Source organism: Helianthus annuus, chromosome 3, assembly GCF_002127325.2.
Source record: "Helianthus annuus cultivar XRQ/B chromosome 3, HanXRQr2.0-SUNRISE, whole genome shotgun sequence".
NCBI lineage: Eukaryota > Viridiplantae > Streptophyta > Magnoliopsida > Asterales > Asteraceae > Helianthus > Helianthus annuus.
In genome coordinates this window covers 61479749-61501634 of record NC_035435.2, presented here as the reverse complement: position 1 = coordinate 61501634, position 21886 = coordinate 61479749, and the positions used below count along the sequence as shown (strand labels likewise).

Here is a 21886-nt window from a genome sequence, read left to right as displayed (position 1 = left end):
TTTTTTCAAAAACTTTTCATTTTTTTACTTGTCTTGGTTTGATTTGGGAATAACAAGTTTAAAAAGGTAATATTTTACAATTACAACCGATAGCGTCGTGATAAAAAGAACCAACATAAGAAAATTATGAAACGGCATGACAAATCTAGTTAAAATTTGATTATATATACTTGATCACATTAAAAACCCATTCCCACAAAAAGTGAGTTTTGAGCCTTTATTGAGCATAAAGCATACATGTTTAAATTAAATGCTCATTTTTCGTTTCTTGTGTGAATAGTCGCTTGGTTTCTTACGACTCTAGAACTTGCCATGACGATACATTCCCGGTCCTTACCAACTTAAACCCAAGTAAGTAAATGATGGAGGCATTAGGACTAACCCTTTTTTTCTTTTCAACACAATTATTTTTCAATTTTTTACCACCTACCCAAAATCCCCCTAGTTAACCCCTTTGAGCCTAAACCTTTTCGTTTCTAAACCCACAAAACAAACACCCTTTACCCACCAAAACTTTTTTTTAACCCTTTATTTTAGTAAAAAGCTCGGTTTTCATGTGACATTCCTTATCAAAAAAAATGAAGTCTAGCAATAAACAAACAAGTTCCTCAAAGAAATTTGAAAAGACTTTATTTGAATAAAAGTCACAAAAGCAAAAAGTTTTACGACGACCGACGCTTTTTACGCTTTTAGCCCTTTTACTAACCACTAACCCCAAAACCACCTACCTTTAACCCAAACCTAACCCTTCCCCAAGTCCTCTTGATATTTACAAAGGTATATAGTTAAAAAGGAGGAGGATTGATTGCTTGGCAAGCATATGGTAGAAATAAGTTCCATGCCGGTCTCGAGTGTTTCACAAAAATACATCTTCGGCCGAGTGTTGAGTGATCTCCCGTGAGGTATGTGAACTTCTACATAAATGGAATTTTAAAAAGGCATGTTATGCCCAAATAAGTAATTTCTCTTATGAAACGTTCTAAATAAATCATAACGAATAGGATTGTAAATGACATAAAAATAAAGCCTAATAAAGATCTTGAATTCCCGACACTCAAGACAAGCCCAAAACTTCTCTTCTACCCATTCCATTTGGGAGTGTAAGCCACATTATAAGGAGTTTTGCTTGAGGACAAGCAAAGATTCAAGTGTGGGGGTATTTGATGTGTGTAAAATGCAACATATAAATTACATCAAATGAGGCATAAAACTAACCATTTTTTAGTACTAATGTTGGAAAAAGTGTGTTTTTGTCTTCCTTTTGTATTTTCAGGATTAAATGAGCGTAAACGAACAAAAGGAGAAAATATGCAGCAAAATCTAACATAATTACAAGAAAAGGAATAAGCGTGGCATGCCCGACCCCTCGACAACATCTTCCCAAGCAAAAACAAGGAAACAGAAGGCTGACCACGACCCCGTGCCCAATGAACACGGGGGCGTGGCCAGATGTCCGCAGAAAGGACAAAACTATAGAAGCTTCTATTCCCGACACGGGGGCGTGCCCAGCTCGACACGGGGCGTGGTCAATGCTAAGATTCGTAGAATCTAAGCAAATCTTGATAGTAAAGATACGCTTCTGCACACGGGGCCGTGCCCAGCGGACACAGGGGCGTGTGGAGCTAATGTAGACAAAGAACAATTAATGAAGAAAGAGAAAGTGGATGGACACGGGGCCATGTCCGGGCTTCTGTGCAGGCTATAAATAGAGGTGTTTGGTTCACTTCAAAGGCATCCCTTGGCAAATAACCTCTCTCCCACTTCACCCACACTCCACCACCACTACAACCCACATCCACCACCATCATCCATCATCCATCATAGAGTGTGTGTAGTAGTCTCAGGATCCGAGATTGATAGTAAGAGTTCTTGACAATCAAAGGCCATGTTTGCCTAAGTCTCTTAAATCACTTGGTGAAGACACACATTTAGTGTAATACTTTTGATTTTTAATCTTTTCGCACTTTTTATTTGGTTTTGTATTAATGACTTTAATAACTAGTTTCTTATGTTGAAGGTGAAACTTCCTTATCATTTGTCCATGGTGTCTTGGCGTTATTTTACTGTCTATATAAAATAAAAGATTTACACCATTCATATCTCTATGGTCTATATAGAGATACGTTGGCTACCTGGTCGGGGGTTAAGGGAATGGTTTGGTAAGGTTCTTGCCTTGTTCAGTGTATAGATCCTGCAAGGACCTAGGTCAAGCTTACTAGGACCTCCTTCAATACCCACTGGTATTGGATGGCGGGGGTGCGAATGGCTTGATCCTCTCATATGTAAACTACTATTAATACATTAACCCGGCTACTTGGGATTGTATCCCTGCTGACTCAAGCCACTTAGCCGAGGGTAACGTCACCTTCAAAAGAGGGGCCTACCACATTACGCATTAATAACTTAATTAATTATCTTTCAATATTCCGACCCTTTAGGATTGTATCCTTGCTGACTCAGACTACTGGGTTGAGGGTCACTTCACCTTCAAAAGAGGGGCCTACTACTATAACTAAGATAATCTCTTAAAAAGTGCAAAAGTGCGGAAATCATCAAAGGTTACACTAAAGGCGAATCGGATCCAAGTGATTCATCTTGTCTATCGTTTTTTTTATTTTTATTTTCAGCATTTTTTGTTTTTATTTTCATGTTTAAAACCTTTTTTCTAAAATTTTGATTTGGTTAGATGTTGAGGATAAACCGGTATTAAAAGCTCTTGTGTCCTTGGACGACCTTGGTATCTTACCAACGCTATACTACGCTCACGATGGGTGCACTTGCCCATATGTGTGTTTACTGTTAGTAGAATATCGTGTTTTTATAAATTTAAAACTTGACTAAAGTGTTAAAAAGGGCTTAAAATATAACTAAAAATATATTCACGCTGACACACATCACAATAACAATTAAATATCATATGTAGATAAAATTAAAAATATCATATAATGTGAATTTATTATGTTTGGTATGTTTTTGGTTGAAATTACGCCCATTGTATGAATTATAACGCATACGAAAAACCCAGCCTTCTTGTCATACCCCGACCACGATAAAACAACAAACCGTGGTGGAAACATCGGGGAGTGTTGTAACAGAATCATTGTTTCAAAACACACGGAAATTTGAAGGTTTGTTTTATTAAACATTAAACATTTACATCGTCTTGAAATCTAACAAACAAGTTAAACATAGTCTATTATTGTTATTAAGTCACTAAGGCCTCGTCCAGTCCTATGTGAGTATGCATCCTAGCAATCAACATCATTCAACAATACCTGAAACATACATATGTGAAAACAAAGTCAGCAAAGAAATGCTGGCGAGTACATAGGTTTTATGAGAGTGTCGGATTCATGGCTAGTTTACATGCTGCAATACTTAACTAAAACCTTGTTTTGAAAAATATAGTATTGCGACATAATTAATCAACTCAAATCAAGTTGGTTATAATTTATAAAATCTCGAGCCATGATTCTTAACCCAAAACATTTGTTTTAGTAAACCATTTCGTAAAACCTCGCGTAAAAACTCGTTAATAATTCTCGTTAATAAAATTCGTATGGTTTATATCATTTTGAAAACCTCGTTTGTGTGACATCGTCTAAAAATAGTTTACCCAAGTGAACTAAATAATGCCACGGTATGTAATACGATGAAAACACTTATATATAGGAAGTACCAGCGGTGTATCCACCATGCTTTCATCACATTACACCCGTCCCGTTATCTAAACACTAACCAAAAACCAATCGTTTATCCAATTCGTTTAATTCGTCAAAATCATTTCAGTCGTTTAAATCATTCTCGTTTTAATTGTGAAAACTACTTTTGGTTGTCTCGCTAATAACATCCAAACCTTCGTGACTCGCCTATCGCCAATCTCGCATTAACTAACCACCAAAGGGTAAGTTAACAATCATCAGATTCGGTCATTACCCACCTAACCCACACATAACCATGGGTGCAGTCTGATAACGGGATTTGTCAGATCCTATGGTACCGTAACCTAATACTAGTCGGTTCGGCCAAAATTAATGGATATTATTCATTATGTAAATACAACCAACAAGTTTGTTCACTTTATCAAATCGTTATAAATTTTGTATAAACCATATTATTTATTTTTGAAACCATCGTTAAAAACCTCGAAAACATTTAGCACATATGAATCACCCCAAAACAATTGAAAACAGTAAAATAGGGGAACTATGTACTCACCTGAGAATGCTTAGTGGTCTTTGAACAACAACCAAGCAAAGCTAGAGGGAGCACGGAATCAATCGGCAACCTAACTATATAAATAAACCGGACCTAAGTCGGAAGATCGGATAGGATGAGGTCTTGTAAACCAAATGAGTTATTGGAACTCATATGACATGGTTTAACAAAGCCTACATTCTAAATCGAAACCTAACCTAAGTGCTTTCAACCCGTTACGACCCATTAAGGTAGCTTACGCTACTTTAACGCGTCGTTCGTGCAAACGCGCGTTCAAGACGTCTAACTAGTCCTATGACAAGTATTATATGCCTAAACATGTTTAAATATGTTGTATAATTAGATAAGTGACAAAAGTTTAGGTTACATATGCTTAAAGTCCAGTTATGCATGAAAAGGGCATTTTGGTAAATTACCTAAGGCATATAAACTACCTATCATACAACTACTTAAAATAGGTGACCATAAGGTATAACCTCGGAAGGTTATTCCCTATGCAACTATGGTCACTAAACATGCTTGGTCGGATCCTAGTGATCGACCAAACGGGTCGAGTTCGAAAGTCTAAGCGGTGGTTTAGACCGCTTGACTTACGACTCTAAACAAGCACTAAACTAAAAGTGACGAGCTAAGCATGTTAAAACATGCTTAACTAAGTTAGAAAACAGGTTTTGATATCAAAACAAAGTGTTTTGATACCAAGAGTAGTTTGGTTGCAAAATACGCTTAATGCGCATTTTGACCGAAACTACGACTCGTCACTACGCCTAGTCAACGTGGTAATCAGTAGGTATAGTCACTAAGGACTATAACCATCGTGATTACGCTCACGTTGCGAAGTTCAAACGAACTTCTCGTTGACCATCTCGTGGTCAAAGCTGAAAGTCAAACAATGTTTGACTTTCAAGCTAGGAAAGCAATAAAAGAATGAAAGAGGACTTACAAAGGGTCCAAATAGATTTGGTTCCAAGTATTCTCAGGTAGGTAGTGAAATATCACAACCACTTAGAGAAATCTCAGACCAAATGCAAGGAAAATGGAATGAAAGCATGGCCTTTATATAGTTTTCGTAAAACCGTTAGGATCATTTCTTGGAGAAGAGGGAATGATCTAGGCCATACAAGTGTTAGAGAATGATTGGGGGACTTGTTCTCCACACAAACCAGTCCATAGCATTGAAAACCATTGTTCAAAACCATCAAAATCGAGCTAAATGACCAGATTCAAAGTTCCTGTCTGATGGGCTCTCGCGGGCTGCGTAAGAAATGGGCTTAGGCTTACGCGGGCCGCCTAAGAAGTTTGACAGAATTACAGTTTTAGCCCCTGCAAGCCTAAAACTTGGTTTTCGATGCATATTTGACACGTTTAAGCCCCGTTAACCCCATTTCAAGGCTCTAAAATGAAGTTAAAGTATAGGGCACTCAAAACATGTTCAAAAACATCTCGGATGTCGGTTCGTTTGGTCGTACGATCGCGTTGTTCGGTTAATTACGACGGAAGTCGTAACGAATGCAAAAACGATCCAAATTGAGCGACGAATAGAATTTTATCTTGCCAATCACTAAAATAAAATATTTTAATGATTACATAAATTTTTGGGTATCCGGATATATTCAGAATGTAAGATATGCGCGAAAATGCAAACTTATGCTGTTTTTGACACTTTTAGTCCCTGTAAGATCATAATAGTATGTTTTCGCACACCGAACCTATCAAAGCTTATTTCTAAGCCATGTTTAGGTTATATATGGTATGTTTAACTTATGATCACGTTCTGGACTGTTCGACACCATACGAATCGGTATAGTTTCGCAGTTTGACACAAATAGTCCCTGCGATCGAAGAAACTTGCTTTCAACATACCAAACCATCCAAAACTTATTTCTAAGTTATGTGAAGGTTATTTAAGGTATGTTAAGCCTATTTCACTATTCCGAAGTGTTTGTCGCGTTAAACTGACTGCGTTTATGCACCAGTTTGCGTATAACTTTCCAGAATGCGATGTAAAGTTTGAAATTGAACGAGGATTGATATGTGCAAATGATACACATATTTATACAAATCCCAAGTATGAAATACAATATTTCATTGATTTGGTATTTGTTTGATGGCCGTGGAGGCACAGATGTCACACTTCTTGATACGAAATAACTGTGAACAGGGGTTAACACAGGTTATACAAATGTTAAAAAGGGGTTAAATGGTCATTTAAGTTAGTCTTGTATATTTATGCATGTTAGGTTAAGGTCCAATATAGTAAAATAACGCATCTGAAGTTTGAAACATTCAGGCTTGTTATCACGGGGTAAAAGGGTCAGTTGAGTTGTTTTTTGTATATTGACACATGGTATACTTAATCACGCATGGTAAGTTAAACATATTAGATCACACAAGTATGAAAATCACACATGTTAAGTGTCAAAATCACGCTTGTTATGACAAAATCAATTTCAAACACAGAATGTTATTTAGTAGAAAAAAGGCATGAAAAATGTTTAAATGTATGTAATTGTTGTTCAATAATCACTCGTCATCATCGTTAAGCTCTTCCCATTCAGAATCGCTATCATCGGCTTCGTCTACCTCCTCATACTCTTCCTCTCCCTCACCAGTTTCTGCCTCCTCATCCTCTTCGTCTACTAAACCAGGATCAGTCTCTAACTGAACTACTCTTCTTTTCTTTTCTTTCCCTTCTTATCGGCAGCACTAGCTTCACCCTTTAAAACTTTACATGTTCGGATATCATGACCATTAGTATTGCAAACACTGCATGTCCGACTTCTCTTACCTTTTCGACTAATCATCTGTTGTTTTTTTTGATATGATCCGCTTATGTGAACCACGTCCTTTGTTCCTAATACCGGTTGGCACACGGACTGTAGGTGGAACATCAGTGTTCGGTTTCTCATAACCGATTAACCTTGAATATCTATCAAACTTAGGGTCAATTGGCTTGGTTATGCGAAGACCATCAACCATTTCTTTCATCTGTCTCATCCAATCCCTGACTATAACTAGATGATCAAAATCTCTCATCAACTTACTAACAAGATACTCTCCGGTATGCATTATCTCATACGCAACCTCCTTGGCCTTTTTATGCCCATCATTATCATCAACTTGTAAATCAAATGTGTTATTTAGATCATTTGGTACCACGTCTTTCGTCCATCTTCTGATAACATACTTATTGGGAATTTCTTTCACTTTGAACATCTTGAACACTAAGTATATATGTTTGCATAACAATCCACATTGTTCAAATCTACGACAACTGCATGATGCAATTACATCCTCCCCCTTCTTGAAACAAACCTAAATAAAAAAATTGAAAATTAATATTCATAGAAAAAAACGCAAGTTTTTATGTAATAACGCACGTTGGCTGCTCCTAGATACTGTTACCTCTAATAAACCTTCATAGTGGGCTTTGAAATCTTTCATACTTATCTTCAAGAACGGTTCCTCGATTTTAGTCTCCATAGGAAGGCACTCAGACAGTGTTTCATATAACTGTGTTTGTTGATCACAAAAGATGGACCTGGTGTAAATTTTCATAGCATCTTCCTCAAAGATAGTTGCAGACCAGTTATCTAGGGTTGTATTTCTAGAAATATGGTCATTTTTTTGATGGTTGAATCTTTGCACGTCCATTGCCCCATCAAAATGGTTAAAAAACTCAACAAGGGTAAGTTGAGAATTCACCACCTGACAGAAAAAATGGTTTTCGCTCTCTGATCTGGAGGCGGTCCGTATGAGCCCAGACATAGGCTCATGAGGATAGTACGCCGGTATCCACGAAGATCTCATGCCAAACATATCGTCAATCCATTTATTCTCGGTTAGACCGAATTCAATCATTATCAGTTTCCAATCTCTCTCAAACGTTTCTGGCGCAATCGAATCAGTCCACACAATGTCACACATACGTCTCTTGAAATCTTCATTGTTACACAACTCATGTCCCACCTAATAAAAAAAAGAATGGCATAAACATTAACAATAACAGAATGCATGAAATAATAACGCATCAAGAAGAATTAATCACGCTTTTTGTAAAAATGCGTATAAAAATCAGAAATCTTTATAATTATTACGCCCGTTGTAATTGTAATCACGCATGTTGTAGTTGTGTCTAAGCTTATCGGCAACTTTCTTCATTATGTGCTACATACATAATCTGTGCCTACTCTTATCGAACACAACCTCGATAGCTTGCTTCATCGCCGGGTCCTGATCAGTGACGACCACCTTCGGCTGCTGACCAAAGGAGTCCAAAAATGATTGTAAGAGCCATTTTTATGATTCAATGCTTTCGGATGCTAGCAACCCGGCTACAAGCGTCACATTCCGACAGTGGTTATCAATACCAGTAAATGGTACAAAAACCATTTTATACCTTCAAAATGATGAAATAAATTGAATAAAAACAACAAAATTATACAAAAAAAAAAGTTAAACCATTATAGTGAAGACTAACTTGTTAGTTTTGAACATAGCATCAAAGGATATGACATCTCCCAACTCAGTATAGTTAAATTTGCACAAACCATCTGCCCAGAATAGGCCAGTTAAGCACTTGTTTTCATCGACTAAATGTACAAATGAGTAATCAACCATAAACTGCTTTTTATCGGTTAACCTAGTGATAACCATATCTGCATCATACTCTCCTATACAGCTATGTATCCTAGCTCTAAAATTCTTGCAGTCATCAACAGTTGCGCCAACATTTTCAAAACCTCTGTATCTTTGTCTCATTATATTGAAGGCTTTCACTGGCCCAAGATTTAAAGTACCAAGCTCCCATATCATCTCTTCTTGTGTTTCAGAAAGATGCCTATAGGCCGATAATAAATGAATATCTTCGGGGCACACAAATGAATGATTATGAGCTTGAACAAACTTATCAACCTTATATAACACCCCATCCGTTGAACAAAGCTTAATTTGTGCTTTACACCCGGTTCAAATAGTTGGTCTATTCCTACTTTTATACGGTTTAGCCAACTTCGAAAAAGGATCATCAAAAGCCTGTGGTTCATGCCCCTTTTTTTAACACACAAAGTATTTAGTCTTGATAATACCACCACTATGATGTTCACCTCCTTTTCGAGCAGAGAACCCTGCCTTCTTGGCATATGTCTGATAAAAAAATATGCTTGCTCAATGGAACTAAATTCCATTCCTATAACGGGAACACATGATGAAGCTACCTTAGGAATATACAATCTTTCCTCTGCACATTTTGAAATGACAAAAAAAAACATGAGCTCTAAAACAAAACACACAGTCAATCATTTAGGAACCAAAAAAATAAAACTTGGCAAAGAAAATAATCACGCATGTTGTCGTCAATAATAACACAGGTAAAAAACAGCCAGTACTGTTTACTTTAGAATAAGAACGCATGTTTAGTGGAACTATACAGGCCTCTTACACTACACGGCTTATAAACATGCGTGATTTATAACAGAATCATTTCAAAATACTAATTATCAAATAATGATGAACGACCAAAATACAAACATCAAACAACGATAATTACGTTGATTTCTAGCAAATTAAAATGTTTAATTGACAACTTACTTGTCTGATCGTCTAATAGAACGTTGTTGCCTGATGTCGGATTCCTCAAATGCTCAGCAGCATCATGAACAACATGGACTTCAGCATAATCAATTTCAATATCATCTGTGCTTCGTTCATTACTACTCTGTGGATCCATTTCAAATAATAAGTGATCGTAACCCCAATCGCACACCTACTATAACCTCTAATTTGATAGTTTGAAAAATGGAAAATATTGGAAACTGATTCGAATCGTAATTACCGGGATGCAGGGGATAACGAACTCGCGTTATTCTCTTGATGTTAGTAAATGTCTAAATTACCCTGCCTCCTGAATGATAAATGTCTAATTTGCCCTTAATGAGAAAACTTAATCCATGCCACTCGTCTAAATCTCCTTGTCGCGTACGTGAAGTATGATAAGAGGGTGATACACTTTCTGTATATATATATATATATATATATATATATAGGGGAAAGTTCTATGTAGAACACTAAATATTACGAGAACACGTAGAACAAAATGAGTCACTCATTTTTTTCAATCCTAAAAACCTAAAAAGTAAATGAAAATGTTATAAATGTAACATCTTTGTTTCTCACACTAGAATTTAAAACAAAATATGAAAAATGTTCAGTTTTTAAGTAACCTACATACATGTAGGTTATGTGTAGTCTACATTACCTACATGTATGTAGACTATGTGTAGGGAAAAATATGTTTTTTTATGTATATATAATACACATATGAATGTAAGAAACATAAAATTTAAGAAATATGAACCTTATATCCTAAAATTTAGTGATTTAGAGTTGTTCTTTTTGTTCTCGCAATAATTAGTGTTCTGTAATGATCCTTATCATATATATATATATATATATATATATATATATAGAAACGGGTTCAGGAGAAAACGCTCAAAAGTGTGAAAACGGTGAGAACGCATCCTGGCCCAACACGTGTCACGCGGCATAGAGAAGGGCGGAGGGGCTTTTTTGTCCTTTTATCTTCTACTTTTCCAGTTCCGCTTTTCCCAATATTGTTTTATTTTTTGTGGTTTAAGATTTTTGGCGTTAATCAAATTCAATAATAAACGGCGTTTAATGGTTTCATTGTATTAACATTTTGGCGTTTATGGCGTTTTTCAAATCGTATGCCATTGGAACTCCAAGGGGGTCAGGAAATCTATCTGAATGACGTTTTTCAAGGCGTTTTAAACAAGATGGCCCATTGTTATATTAATTTTTATATACGTTTTGGCGTTTGTGGTATCTTGGCGTTTTACAATTGTAAGATTATATTACAACCACAGGGAAAAAACAGAAGCGAAGAAAATAAATTAAAAATCATAATCGGATCTCTCTTCACAATTTTCACTGTCATCAGCCTCTCTCTTCTTTAATAGTACAAGAACTGTCACCAAATATATGGCGTTTTATGTAAAACTTAACAAACCGATCGGTTTGATTTTTTTGCCTGCTCGTCTGTTGAAGTGGCTTTTTGTGGATGTTTGGGTACATAGATCTATGACGTGTGAGTGGGTTTTTCACTTTTTCTTCATCTTTATAGTCATCTCACTCTTCAGTGTCATTGATCTCTTCTCCTCATCCAAGCCTTCTTCAAGAACAAAGAATACAAAATGACATATGACTGTCATCAGTATCTTTTTCTTGAAGATTTGTCCATCTCATGCAGCAAAATCTTTCTGATTTACTCCTCTCAGCTAACAATCCATTCAGTGAAACTTCACGAAGAACAATACTGAATATCCAAGATAGCATATTAGCCATCTTTGATTTTTTTATTTTTTGGCGTTTTACAGTGAGTGGTATTTAGTCGTATTGGCGTTTGTTTTTTTGGTTTGATCAAATGGAAGTTGCTAAGACGTATCATTTTATAGGATGTCTTTTTGGCGCCTAAGTTAGGCGGTGCATTATTATAATAAAGTATTCGTCTTTTCAGTTACTGTTTGTAATTATTGTTTTTGACAAGCTTTATCTCTGAAGTCTGTAACACGTCCCGTCTTTCAAGTTTGGCGTTTTAGATTCTAATATAATAAATGTTCCGTCTCTTCATTTTTACTATTTTGTAATTACTGTTTCTAGTTACATTTTCAAGTTTGCTTTTTATTTTTTTTATTTTTTGGGTTTTTTATAATACCTTTTCAAAGTAATTTTATTATAGTTTGGGAGTTTTTGGGGGCGTTTTATGGGATGATAGCGTTTAAACAAGCATTTTGGCTGTTTTGGTGTTTTTATTATATATGACGTTTTTATTATATAACAATCAACTGAAAAAGAAAATAAAAAAATAGAATATATAAACAATTGATCTTCCAAATCTTCACTGTCACCAGTCTCTTTCTTCTTTTTTGAATCATCTTAACTGGCTGGTTCGACTTTCGTATGATTCATTTTGTTTTTTTTTTGTTTTTCAAGTAGTTTTTTGTGTGGCTGTTTGGAAGCACATAGTATGACATCAACATTTTTTTCTTAAAGATTTGTCCATCTCATGCAGCAAAATGTTATTGAGTTTAGACCCTTTTCAGCCAACAATCTTGAATTTTCCAATGAAAGATGTTTGATTTTTTAACTTTTTTGGCGTTTTACCGATAAAAAGAACGCCACCAAATAAAAGCACCTTAAACCTCAAAATTTGATCATGCTAAAATCAATAATGTTTTGTTGCATGAGATGGACAACATTGTTAATCCTCGGTTAAGAAAGATAACTGGCAATGTTGTCCACCCCATAGAGCTAAACTTTATTGACAACAAACCTCAATAATGTTTTTGTATGTTTTGGCGTTATAAATTAGATGGAAGTTGAGGATAAGTTATTAAGATTTTACTCAATGAAATGGACAATATCCTCCCTTAAGGATTTTGTCCATTTCATTGAGCGAAATCTTGCAGACAACCAAACTGAATTTAAAAAAAAAGGTTTTGGGTTAGAAGATATTTGATGTTTGGGTTTTTTGGCGTTTCTAAGGCTAATGGGATAAATTAAATATGGCGTTTGGGTTTTTGTATGTGTTTTTAATTGAAGGTCTGAGATGTTGTATATATAGGATTTTTTTGGCCCTTTTTTTAGGTGGGATTTTACTATAATTAAGTTTGGCGTTTTATATCTAATGGCGTTTTTAACTTAGAATGGTGTGTGATTTTGTTTTTGGCGTTTTATTTCATGAGATGGCGTTTTGTGTGGAGAAGTCAAAATACCCTTTTACCCTTAATGAAGCGCGTCCACGTAATAAAATTGATGTTATTTACGAAAACGCCACCGCGCCAATCTAGTCCATAGATTGTTTTGATCGGAAGATCCATAAGCGTTCTCACCGTTCTCACACTTTCTACCGTTTTCTCTAAATCCCAACCCTATATATATATATATATATATATATATATATATATATATATATATATATATATATATATATATATATATATATATATATATATATATATATATATATATATATATATATATATATATATCAAAAAGTAAATCGAGCCAACCGAGCCGAACTGAACGGGCCTTTGCTCGTGCTTGGTTCGTTTACTAACAGAAATGATCCGAACGGCACTTTTTTCAATCGAGCTGAATCGAATGAGCAAATTCCGAGCATTTTTCGAGCGAGCATCGAAGGAGTTTCGAGCGTCGAGCAATTTGAACAGCCCTATTTCGGCAAAAAAGGAGTTTTCCCGCCAACAATGTTTTCCGGAGACTAATGGCGTTAGGGTTCTGTTAGTTAGGGTTTATTAAAGACCAATATGTTAATAGTTTGGACCGCCGGTGGTTATTTTTAAAGTTGGGACTGTTGGGTCTATTAAAATCCAATATTCCATTTTTAAAGTAAAGACCTTTGTCGGTGTTTGGCCTAGCTTTTTAACAAAGCTTATAGCTTTTTTAGCTTTTTTTTTTTTTTTTTTTACAAAATAAGCTTAACTTGGTGTTTGGTTTCGCTTTTTAAGTTTATGCTTATTAGCTTATATAAGCTAATTTGAAGATAGTTTTTTAGCTTATTTGAAGAAGCTTATTGGTGTAAGGGTGTAAGTTACTCATTTGATAGAAAATAGGGTAAATTACACTTTTCGTCCTTTATGTTTGTATCGGATTGCAACGGATAGCCTTTAACTTCAATAATTATAGTCATAATCCTTTATTTGGAAAACACATTACGCCGTTCGTCCTTTAACACTAACCAGGTTACAAATTTAAGTTATGTCCATCCACTTAAGGGTATTCTGGTCATTTTATGCTTTTATTTAAATTTTTATTAAGAAATAAAACCAAAAATATTACAAATAATTACATATAATATACAGAAACATCATCTTCCCCAAAATCCCCAATTCCCCAACCCTAACCCTAGAATCTCTTAGCCATCTCTCTATCCCTCTTTCGCTCTCTCTCCAACCAACCTCCTCCACCACCACCACTAAATCCAGCCACCACCATGACGATCAAGGGAGGGACACATGTCGATTACATAACGAATCAGATCGCTAATCACCTTGTGCTTGTCATAAAGAAACAGAACAAGCATGCTGATATCAAAGCGCACAACGTAAAGAACTACTTATGGGTGTTTATCAACACTCTTATCGATAATCCTGCTTTCGATTCGCAAACGAAAGATACATTGACAATTAAACAAAGTAGTTTCTAATCCACGTGTGAACTTTCACCAGAGTTCTAGAAGAAAGGTATGCAAAATTTGTTATTTGCAGATGTGTTCTTTTCGGTTTATGATGTGTAAAAAATTGAGTAACTATTTGTTGTATTTTCGGTTTATGTCGTGGGTGCCGTTTAAACAACAAAATGATTGAAGAAAACTGATGGTAACAAAAGGGAGAAACTTAATATTCCTAAACTTGAAGAGGCTAATTTTGCTGCAACAAGTAAGTCTAGATGCTATCTTACACAAGATCTGGTTCGAAATCCTCAGATCCCCATATCGTGCTCCATTAATCCTCAGATTTGGTCTGAAACCGGTCATCTCAGATCTGTTTGCAAGGTTTCATTTGTTGTACAGATCTGGTTTCAGATGTGCACGGATCAACAAAAGCGGAAGAAGAAAGTTTCAGTTGTGGTTGTTCTCGTTTGTCGAAGGATTGGGGTGGTGAAGGAGATGGATGCCTAGAATTGATTAGCCGGTGATGTTGGTTGAAGTTACAAAGAGGATATCTTATAAATATACATATATTAACTAGTTGACCATATTGCCCTCATGTGCAATGCACATGACTAGAGTTAACTGAAAATTTTAATTAGGTTAGTGTTAAAGGACGAAAGTTGTAATGCGTTTTCCAAATAAAGGATTGTGACTGTAATTATTGAAGTTAAAGGCTATCCGTTGCAATCCGATACAAACATAAAGGACGAAAAGTGTAATTTACCCTTGTTTTATTGTTAATTTATATTTTAGAATAAAAAGAAACCATCACTAGTGATGGGCATTTCCACTAAAATCCATCACTAGTGATGTAATATTGTAATGAAGCTCGATGATGTAATGGAACTTGATTGGATGTTGTGAGTGACGGAATTTCATCACTAGTGGAGCGCCTCTACCCCTCCAATAGAAAGAACAATAAACATTTAAAATGCTAATGTAATCATTACCCTAAGCGTAGATTGTATAAAACATTATAATCATGTATAAATAATTATAACCATGTATAAAACATTATAAGTGCCGGTCAATGTGTCATTTGAACTAAATCTACTATTAGACAAGTAAAACAATTACTTTGAGTATGTCAACATAAACATTTTTTTATCCGATTTATTCATGACATTTTACTATTTCATGATACTTATAATCAAATTGCAATCGTTTCTTTGTTTATTGATTACTAATGATGAATGTGTACGATTTTCATCAGATAATTGTTCAAGGCCCTTTATGAATTTATTTTGATTTTTAACTTTTGTTGTCAAATATATCAGGATATGTTTAAGCGATCAAAGTGTCAGTATTTATCTTTATCTAAACTTCCTATGACCGCTGACACTTCAAATTGTAAGATTGTTAATATTTCAAGTGCCAAAATAACTTCTTCATTGTTTGCCATCGTTGGTGATAGAAAAAAAGGTTAAGAGGTTTAAGCCGTTTTTCATTTACAGAGCGTTTGAGAATTAGAGAAGTGGTGTAATCAAACATAAACATTCAACACCTATTTATACTAAATTGTAAATTAGGAGGGCTAAAATGGTAAATAACCGGTTCCAAACGGCTATATTACCATTGGGAACTGGTTCCAACGGTCAAATCCATTTTATTTTAAACATGATTGGTTGTACCCAATTTTCGGGTAGAAACCGGACCCGACCTATACCTCTAGCACCAACGATCAAATGCATTATATTATAACCATATTCGGCTCTACAATGTACCCCACTATACGTGCAGTACACGGGTCCAGTTTGATCAAAAACCCGGTTCCAATTGTACCCGATTGAGCCTTACCGGGTTCCGGTTGCGACCCAATACCCGGTGTGCGCATTTCTAAGCTCTCTAGGTTTATTTGATCACCTCTTCATTTAGTAGCCCAGGTCCATTATGAGCCATCCAATCCATAGCCTGTTAGTAGGCCTGGCGATGGATTGGAGATTGATCCATATCCAATCCAATTCGATCCATTTAAATCACTTATTGGATCATAAAAAATATCCACTAATTAATCCAATGGATCAATCCATTTATCTAATTAATTATATGGTTCGATCCATGATCCATCCGGATCGATCATTAATGAAATATCTAACTGCACTCAAAAGTCCAAACCCTAATTTTGAAATCAATCCAGCCCTCTTCTGTCCAAAAGTCAGTTTCAAAGACCCGCAACAGGAAAAGAACTGCTCGTTTTTGAAATCAATTAGCCACCAGTGATCTCTGCTCGCTTCATTCAGGCCAGTGGCAGAGGCGATATTTTCTGCTGGTACGTTCAATCTTCGGTTTATTTCAAGTTGTTCACGATTCCTATGCTAATTTCCATGTACAATTTGTACAGGCGTTATTGTACTTCTTTATTGTGAATGGGTTTGCAAGATTTAGGTGCAGATGAAGAGCTATTGTTTTTGTTTGTTTTATGATCACCAAGTGTTCGATAAAAATCCCCAATGAAGTTTTAGTAGTAGTAGTAGTACCTAGTTAGCACCCTAAAAGAAACTTAGTTCATGGATTCATAGTGGTATATTGGTAATCATCAACATCGTGTGGCTTGTTAGTTTTCTGTTTTTTGATTTCTTCACTCGCTGATTGCTTAAATGCTGCTAATTATCGTGCTATTGTTTGATAGTTGATTTGAATGTTATCTGAACTGTTATTAGGTTAGTGCTGTTGTTTAATAGTTGATTTAAATGTTGTTTGAACTTTGAACTATGATTAGGTCAATGCTGTAGTTTGATACTACGATTAGGTTAGTGGCTTAGTGCTATTGTTTGATGCTTGATTTCAATGTCATCTAAACTACGCTTTTGGTTCATTTCCGGAAACAAACACCGTGAATTGCATCAGCAAGGCATAATCTCATCTGACTTGTCATCTTGTTGGTCATTTCACCTCTTTTCAAATCACTGAATCATTTATATGATATAACTTAATAAGTTCTGCTATAGGTCTCTCACCTTCCCACGTCCCTGCAGTTTTTTGTCAAAACATCCGAACCCTAAAACAAAATCATAAACACTTCTACTCGATCAGTTTTCATGTTCTTTCTGCTGTCCTCTCATCAATCCCTTTGAATATATAATCTTCAGGCCACTGCTGTGAAGAACTTATCGAGGCATTTTCTGATCCAGAACTCTCTTCGATTTCTTTAAGGTAAATCTTTGAGCCTTGTTTCAGTTATGTTTCTGGTTACAACCCAATAGTAAACTCAAACAAAAGTTTTGCACAAATAAAGGAATTGAAGTCCATGTTCTTGTTAATGTTATCTGATGGGCTGGGTCAAGCTTCTACTTCCCTTTTGGAATTTCTCTACTGAACCACCAGACCATGTCATCACTCAAATTTATATTTTAGCATACAATACTTTTTTTTTCCAGCTATAAATAACAAGCCACCAAATCTCGGTTACCATTCAAAATTTAGGACTGTATTAAATCAAGAATATGCATTTTGCAAAGATGACCTGATTAGATTATTATTATTATAAACAATTTGTTGGAAGCTACATAATTAGAGTTTAACAATCGGGTCAAAAGATTTCAGTAAATGAATAAACGGGTCACGCCTTGTTGCATTTTTCTCTACCAGGCCAAGTTGTGTTCATTTTGTTTACCAATTTATAATCTCTGGTGGGTCCATTTTGTTTAGTCTACTGCCCAATATTCCAAGTCACCAAGATATGAATATAAAGTCCTCATTTGTGGAAGTATCAAGTTACAGTTCAGTTGTAAAGCTCCTTAATTATTTTGAAATGGTCCTTGGTTGGTTTAGTTAACTAATATAGTTACTAAAAAAAATATTATTATTATGGGTACAATTCCAGATTTGTGTATTCGAGTGTTTTCATTATCTGATTGTACTTAATTGTAAATGTCCAATGTCCAAGAGTTAGCGATTGGCAATTTTGTTATTAGCATGAAGTTTTTTAGATTTTTTTTTTTTTTGAATTCTTTAGATTTTTTTTATTTTTTAAAATTTTGATTTTTTTTTATTCTTTGATTTTTTAAGATTTTTTTTTGAATTTTTACAAAAAAAAAAAATTATTTTTTGTGATTTTTTTATTTTAGAGGTTTTTTAATTATATTTTCTTATATAGATCGATCCGGATAGTGATCCATCCATTTAAAATTATTTGGATATGGATCGGATCACGATCCATTATGTTGGGTCATGGATCAGATCATGATCCATTTAAGTTGGATCATTAATGGATCGGATCATGGCCTACCTGTTAGTAAACGTGGTTGTGAACCCTATAATCACTACATCGATGCATTTGAAATTTTGAATAATTATCTCATAGCGTCTCTCACAGAGCTTGGAGCAACTGCACGATTTTAGACTTCAAATTTGTTACCTAAGCTTGGAGTTGAAGTGCTACTAAATATGATGAGTTCAGTCGCTACGAAGCTCACAAGATCGCTACGCGTGGTCTCCCGCACTCCTTCATTAGGTATCTCTCTCTCTCTCTCTCTCTTTATTTTGTTTTTATGAAATGGGATTTTGACCAATACACATACATGTGCATAGTAGGAAGGTCGAAGAATCTGTACTCTTCATCTGCTCCCATAGAGGATGATGATTTCCTCCCTGAAAAACCCGAGTTACAGTTGCAAGGGGTTGATCCCAGAAAAGGTTGGGGCTTCCGTGGTGTGCATAAGGTAGGTACTTACTCTTTCAATCCCATTATCATCAAAATATTTACGTTTCACATTCCAAGTCAAGTTATGGGATTATTTTTGCAGGCAATTATATGCGGAAAGGTGGGGCAAGCACCTCTGCAAAAGATCCTAAGAAATGGTAAAACTGTGACCATTTTTACAGTTGGGACGGGTGGCATGTTTGATCAACGAACAATTGGAGCCAAAGACTTGCCAAAACCTGCTCAATGGCACCGAATTGCTGTGCACAATGAAATACTTGGTGCTTATGCCGTTCAACAACTCACCAAAAAGTATTTTTTTTTTTTTATACTAGTCAACATAGTTATTTTTATTATGTGTGTTTGTATCTTTATTTTGTCATGATGTGCAGCTCTTCAGTTTATGTAGAAGGTGATATTGAAACAAGAGTTTATAACGATAGTATCAATGGTGAAGTTAAAAACATACCTGAGATCTGCATTCGACGGGATGGTACTTACCCTTTTTACTAAATCATTTCTTAAATATAACTTATCTGTCACTTAAGTGTAGTTTGTGTTTCATTTCTTAAAAAAAATTGCGAGCATGTTAAACTCTTTTTTACCATACCATTACATGGAATTAAAACGGTGTTTGGATGTGTGTTTTGAAAGTGACCATGTGATAATGAGTTATCTGAAACAACTATTTTGATCTTAGTCCAATTCTTCCAATACAATGAATAATAATATAATATAATGACCCGTATACCCTACTCTTTCTCCTTACACTTCAAACTCTCAAATCACAACTCCTTACATTAGAGCAATAAAAACTCGTTACACAACCAACCAACGCGCACATATCATACTCTTTTTGATGAATGAAGCATGGTGCATGTGATTACTAACAATGATGGAATATGCAGGAAAGATCCGCCTCTTCAAAACAGGAGAAAGCATCAGCAGTATTTCCTTCGATGAACTACGTAAGTAGCACTTCTTTTACCACTTCATAGAATAGCAAAAATACTTTTGTTTAGCTTTTTGAACTGCCCTTATATAATTATTTAATTGACCTTTATGCCCCGCTTGCGGTATGCGCATATAACGTATATATATGTGTGGGCGCTCGGGGGGCAAAAGTGAAAGTGCCCTAATTTTAACGTTATTTTACTAATTTCGATTTAATTGACCTTTACGCCCCGCTTGCGGTATGCACATATAATGTATATATGTGTGGGCGCTCGGGGGGCAAAAGTGAAAGTGCACTAATTTTAACGTTATTTTACTAATTTCGTGAAAATAATGTTAGAAGAGGGGGATGGTTAATCATGCATCATGTGGTGGCGTTGATAGCCGAAAGACAAGGGAGTACATGCACTAATTGGCCTTTGTCTTAATTGTCGAGTGTTATGTGCCTTATGTCCAAGGTTTGATGCAAAACTACCATTGAGCCGGGGGTCTCACTGGAAGCAGCCTCTCTATTCCTACGGGGTTTACATCTTACCCTCCTCAAACCCTACCTTAGCTTTGCTATTTTTACTGAGTATGATGATGATGATGACCTTGAAACCTTTTTAGAAACTGATGATTTTGAAACAGATGTTGAAAAAGGTGGTAATTGTTGTTGTTATTTTGTGACGTTTTAGTTTTAACTTATATATCTTTGATTTTGACCATTTCCCTTTATTGGTGTCAGGTGAAGGATTGATTTAATTTGACCAAAGTGTTGTGTTAGCTTATACCTTGAAGTTGAGCAAATTCTTGTTTTAAGATTTATCTGACATGTTTTCTTTCTTTTTGATATTATATGCTCAAACATTCTATTCTGCACAGTGCTGTTTTTTTATTTAATTATTTAGTGACAACATTAGTTTAAACTACAATCTGGACATAAGCAGAAATTGAATTGCGTTTTCATGATTGTGGCATGCATAATGAAGATCAACTTCCAGAAATTCGTACATAAAGTCTTGATTTTAACCACTCATGCTTTGCTGGTACCCAAGTTGCATGCAAGCTAATCCTCCTTACTGGTACCCAAATGAGAAAGCATAACAAACTTTCCAAGTTTTCTCTAGCTGTAACAAACAATGTACAAGTATTGCATGCTGCTTATTAAGCTCTTGTATATTAGGTTTTCTGAAGTAGATTTACAGCAAGTTTAGTTGAAAATTTTTCATATGAATCTCCAGTTTTGAACACCATGCTAAGTGCTAGGACTATGATTCTAAGAATTAAGAGTAAAGTATAATTTCCATCCCCATGGTTTATACACCCGTTCTCACATACAAACCTTATTTGAAAAAAAAAAAACGACCATTCTAGTCTCTGTGGTTGTCAATTGGAATGAATAACATCCCTGTAAACATTTGCTGTTAGTCAATGGATAGTTGACCGGGGCAAGGTTGTCTTTTACCTTATAATTTAAAGGGCCTTTTGGTCATTTCTTTGTGTATAACCCCAAATGCATAATTCATCTTCTTCAAAAACCTAATTCCAAACCCATCCACCTTCTTCACTTTTTTTTTTCACAGACCTCATGATCTTCTGCAGATGATGAAAACTAATTTGATTTACAAAGTATGGTTGAAGAATACAGCGCTTTCTTTATTTTAATTACAAAAAAATATGATGTACGTCGAAGAATAGAGCACTTGATTAAGGAAACCAATTAGTGGGATCACCACCAATATAAAACACAGCCTGTTTGTTTAGCTCTTAATGAGCTTATATAACTTGTTTACAAGCCGACCTTGAACCTAAAAATAAGCTTTTTTAGTAAACGAGCCCGA

General features: G+C 35.3%; 2 protein-coding genes across 5 annotated transcripts; one reads left to right on the top strand and one right to left on the bottom strand.

Moving 5' to 3' along the window:
- Window positions 1–6741: 6741 nt before the first annotated feature.
- LOC110875895 (protein FAR1-RELATED SEQUENCE 1-like) lies at window positions 6742–9946 on the bottom strand. The gene is made up of 7 exons (XM_022124091.1): window positions 9808–9946; window positions 9324–9457; window positions 8699–9132; window positions 8557–8617; window positions 7624–8187; window positions 7080–7533; window positions 6742–6908 (listed from the first exon to the last, which is right to left on the bottom strand). The coding sequence occupies exons 1-7, from the start codon at window positions 9944–9946 to the stop codon at window positions 6742–6744; spliced, it is 1953 nt and encodes a 650-aa protein (XP_021979783.1).
- Window positions 9947–16541: 6595 nt separating this feature from the next.
- Window positions 16542–20977, top strand: LOC110877937 (single-stranded DNA-binding protein, mitochondrial). 4 transcript variants are annotated; one of them, XM_022126163.2, is made up of 8 exons: window positions 16542–16736; window positions 17557–17620; window positions 18783–18920; window positions 18998–19128; window positions 19213–19421; window positions 19502–19602; window positions 20018–20077; window positions 20791–20977. In XM_022126163.2, the coding sequence occupies exons 3-8, from the start codon at window positions 18854–18856 to the stop codon at window positions 20805–20807; spliced, it is 585 nt and encodes a 194-aa protein (XP_021981855.1). In that variant the 5' UTR covers window positions 16542–16736; window positions 17557–17620; window positions 18783–18853; the 3' UTR covers window positions 20808–20977. The 4 variants fall into 4 exon arrangements, with proteins under 4 accessions (XP_021981855.1, XP_021981856.1, XP_021981858.1 ...); XM_022126164.2 differs by having other exon boundaries at window positions 18771–18920; XM_022126166.2 differs by having other exon boundaries at window positions 19001–19128; window positions 20791–20974.
- Window positions 20978–21886: the final 909 nt, after the last annotated feature.

Coding starts and splice junctions, on each gene's coding strand:
- LOC110877937 (XM_022126165.2), top strand. CDS start 18,854: ATGATGAGTTCAGTCGCTACGAAGCTCACAAGATCGCTACGCGTGGTC. Junction 19,129..19,212: donor GCTTCCGTGGTGTGCATAAG/GTAGGTACTTAC, acceptor TTATTTTTGCAG/GCAATTATATGCGGAAAGGT. Junction 19,603..20,017: donor GATCTGCATTCGACGGGATG/GTACTTACCCTT, acceptor TGGAATATGCAG/GAAAGATCCGCCTCTTCAAA.
- LOC110875895 (XM_022124091.1), bottom strand. CDS start 9,946: ATGGATCCACAGAGTAGTAATGAACGAAGCACAGATGATATTGAAATT. Junction 9,133..9,323: donor GTTCTCTGCTCGAAAAGGAG/GTGAACATCATA, acceptor GTGTTATATAAG/GTTGATAAGTTTGTTCAAGC. Junction 7,534..7,623: donor ACTATGAAGGTTTATTAGAG/GTAACAGTATCT, acceptor TTTTTTATTTAG/GTTTGTTTCAAGAAGGGGGA.